The sequence below is a fragment of the Tachysurus fulvidraco genome, chromosome 7 (assembly GCF_022655615.1).
Source record: "Tachysurus fulvidraco isolate hzauxx_2018 chromosome 7, HZAU_PFXX_2.0, whole genome shotgun sequence".
Taxonomy (NCBI): Eukaryota; Metazoa; Chordata; class Actinopteri; order Siluriformes; family Bagridae; genus Tachysurus; species Tachysurus fulvidraco.
This window is the reverse complement of record NC_062524.1, coordinates 1,144,948-1,148,115: the sequence shown is the minus strand read 5'-3', so window position 1 is coordinate 1,148,115 and position 3,168 is coordinate 1,144,948. Positions and strand designations below refer to the sequence as shown.

The window sequence follows — 3,168 nt, the reverse complement described above, 5'->3', positions numbered from 1 at the left end:
GCACATTTCATACTTGCACTCTGTACATACATATATACATATTGTCTGAATGTTTACTTCAACTGCACATTTCACAATTGCACATGTGTACATACAAATTGTATATTTGCATTTGTATATTTCATATGTTTATTTAAACTGCACATTTCACACCTGTAAATGTGTACGTACAATTTCATCTATACTGACATCCTGTTACACTGTGGAGATTATGTCACTAAAATAAATTCCTCGCATGTGTAAACATGTCTGGCAATAAAGCTGATTCTGATTCTGATTCTGATTTTGAAACAGACAGGTGTTATGTCTCGGGTTGACCGCTAGAGGGCAGTATACGTGGAGTTTTAATCATGACGCGTCAAATAGTCTCTTTCTCTCTCTCTCTCTCTCTCTCTCTCTCTCTCTCTCTCTCTCTCACACACACACACACACACACACACACACACACACACACACACACACACACACACACACACACACACACACTTTATTTGATTTTACACACATTTTATTTGATGTACTGATTAACGAATAAAACATCGATGCTATTTAGGAACAAAACCGACATTTTTTTCTGGGACTTTTCTCTTTAACAAAAAGCCTGAAACCGAAACTCCTCCCCTGGCTGTTTGTGCGCATGCGCGAGTCTCTGCCCAGTCTTCCGGAGTCAGATGTGTTTTTGTTGTCAGTATCTTCATGTGACCAACAGACCGACTACACAGAATGAGGTGAGCAGGTCTTCTGTCTTCTGTATGTGACACTTTATTTACAATAATAACAATAATAAAGGACAATATGTATTTCCCTCTGTTCATGAAGTAAACAAGAACAAATTGTGAAGGACTTCCTTCTTCCTGATCTCAGCAAAGGTAAAGGTTTATAAACTCGTTATAACGCTGTATAACTCTTTATAAATAAGGCTGAACGTTCTGATGTGTGATTTTGATCAATTCTGTGCTTCTTTAGATGGGTCAGAGACTTATCTCCAGAAGATCAGAAATGTTGCTTTAAAACACAGCAAGTCAATCATTAAACTGAAAAAATACAGTGTCAAGGTGGGATCTTTGGCTGTAACAGCATATGAAGATGAACCTGAGATGAAAGAGGAGTGGGAGGAGTTCTACCTCCCAGAACACATGTACATGGAGGTCATTGGTGTTGTTGAGGAGTTCTCTGGTCACCTCCCCCGTGATGGTCTGGTGCTGATGGTGTGTGAGGATGGAAAGGTGTTTGCTTATAACGATAACACGCTGTATCACATCAATAACAACCTGAAAGAACTTTTCCTACATGGTTTCGAGTTACCAGGAATTAAAAGTTACGACCATGGCCAAAGCTTTGAGGACATGGTAAGTTTGTGTTTATGTTAAATTCAAAATAATTTACTGATTCAAAATCTTGTGCTAACTTTTAGTCTTTAATATAAAGTATCTGGACTTATGGAGAATCGAGTTAAGGAGGTTTTTAGGAAAATGTAAGCTCTCATTCACCTAAAACCATTAGTGCAATTTAACATCAAACTCAGATGAATTTCTCTTCTCACTTTTAATACTCTGCTGATCATCTTAGGTTTTTTATTTATATTATCCCAAACTGTATACATGTCAAGAATATCACTTAAGTAAAAATGACAGTTTTTTCCAATTTTGGTCATCATTAAATATTTTACATGTATGCAATTGGACGAAACCGTTAATGGCGTCCAGAACTGCTTTGAAGTCTCTAGCAATAAATATATATTACAAATAATAAGAATATAGTGAATTGTAATTTTGGTATTAAATCAAGTAAACAGTAGAAGTAATTTCTCAGGAGCAGGTTATACATTCAGTTATGTGCATTAATATTGGGATTAGTGAAAACTTTATTATAATGAATGTTAATGAATGTTATACTGTGTAGAACATCACTGATAAATGTTGCTCTGTCTGTAGACGGAAAAAGAATGGGATGAGGTACAGAAATCCAAAGAAGTGAGAGAGAAGATGAAGGATCACGATGAGATGCTGAAGTGTTTGAAGGATTCGTATCTCAAAAACCTGGACATCATCAGTGGGAGAGAGCAAGGAGAAGTGAGTATTGCTAAAACTGAGTGGTATTATCAAGCTCTCACCATCATCACCATCGTCATCATCATAATCACCATCATCATCACCGTTATAATCACTATCACTATAATCCTCACCAACATCACCAATATCATCATCATCATCACTGTTGTAGCAGCAACCAGTAGCCGCTAAGAGGCTGAGTAGAGGGAGTTAAAGATGACGCGTTTCAGTTTCATTCAGGTGGTTTATTGTGATGTATAGCAGAAATGATGGCAAGATGAAATAATCTCCAAAAAATAGAAAAGGAAGTGACTGTAAATCAAAAGAAACGTTCAAAGGAAGTGTATATCCAAAGAAACGAAACTAAACGGTCAACAGAAAGTGAGTGTCCCAGCTACTCACCCCCTTTCCACCTCCATCCACGTGCAAACTCCCAGATTATATGCACCTGTGGACACCAAGTGACGTAACAAAGGAAAAGTGGCAATTTCAAAATAAAAGACATCAAAACCTTACCGGGCACTTACAACTGTCATCATCAACATCATCACTATCACCATCATAATCACTGTGACCATCACACATAAATGATACAGAGCATAAATAAAAGGTTAAAATCAGAAGAATAAAGATATAAAGTTAAGTTAACTGCTGCAGTTTATCTGTATGTGATGATGAACTCTAACTGCTTCTTATATATACATGTGTCTGTGTTTCTCTACAGCCGAGTTCTTCTGGTGGGAGAGATAAACCAATTCCTGTTCTGTAAAACAAATCCAGAATATTAAAGAATATTTGCTCTTTTTTTGCATTTTCTTTAAAGAGTATAAACTCTGTACTTGAAAGTTTGTAGACTTCTTCTTCCCCTTCTTCCTCTTCTTCTTCTTCTAAATAAAAATGTTCATGTACATAAACACAGAGAATCTTGTTTTTGTTATTTAAATGAGATGTTAATGGGTGTGTGTGTATTTGTGTGTGTGTGTGTGTGTGTGTTTGTGTGTGTGTGTGTGTGTGTGTGTGTGTGTGTGTGTATGTGTGTGTGTGACATTATTCCAACAGACTGGATATTCTATTCTTTCCTATAGTAAGTGTTATTATTAAACTTCATATGTTAATA

General features: G+C 36.4%; 1 protein-coding gene across 1 annotated transcript; it reads left to right on the top strand.

The window, feature by feature from the left end:
• Positions 1 to 406: 406 nt before the first annotated feature.
• Positions 407 to 2,965, top strand: LOC113640151. Its single transcript, XM_047816654.1, has 5 exons — positions 407 to 728; positions 820 to 869; positions 967 to 1,349; positions 1,935 to 2,072; positions 2,776 to 2,965. The coding sequence occupies exons 1-5, from the start codon at positions 724 to 726 to the stop codon at positions 2,818 to 2,820; spliced, it is 621 nt and encodes a 206-aa protein (XP_047672610.1). The 5' UTR covers positions 407 to 723; the 3' UTR covers positions 2,821 to 2,965.
• Positions 2,966 to 3,168: the final 203 nt, after the last annotated feature.

What these genes read in the sequence shown, in the direction of transcription:
- LOC113640151 (XM_047816654.1), top strand. An exon ending in GCCAAAGCTTTGAGGACATG is followed by an intron (nt 1,350 to 1,934) that starts GTAAGTTTGTGT and finishes CTCTGTCTGTAG; the next exon opens with ACGGAAAAAGAATGGGATGA. An exon ending in GTGGGAGAGAGCAAGGAGAA is followed by an intron (nt 2,073 to 2,775) that starts GTGAGTATTGCT and finishes GTTTCTCTACAG; the next exon opens with CCGAGTTCTTCTGGTGGGAG.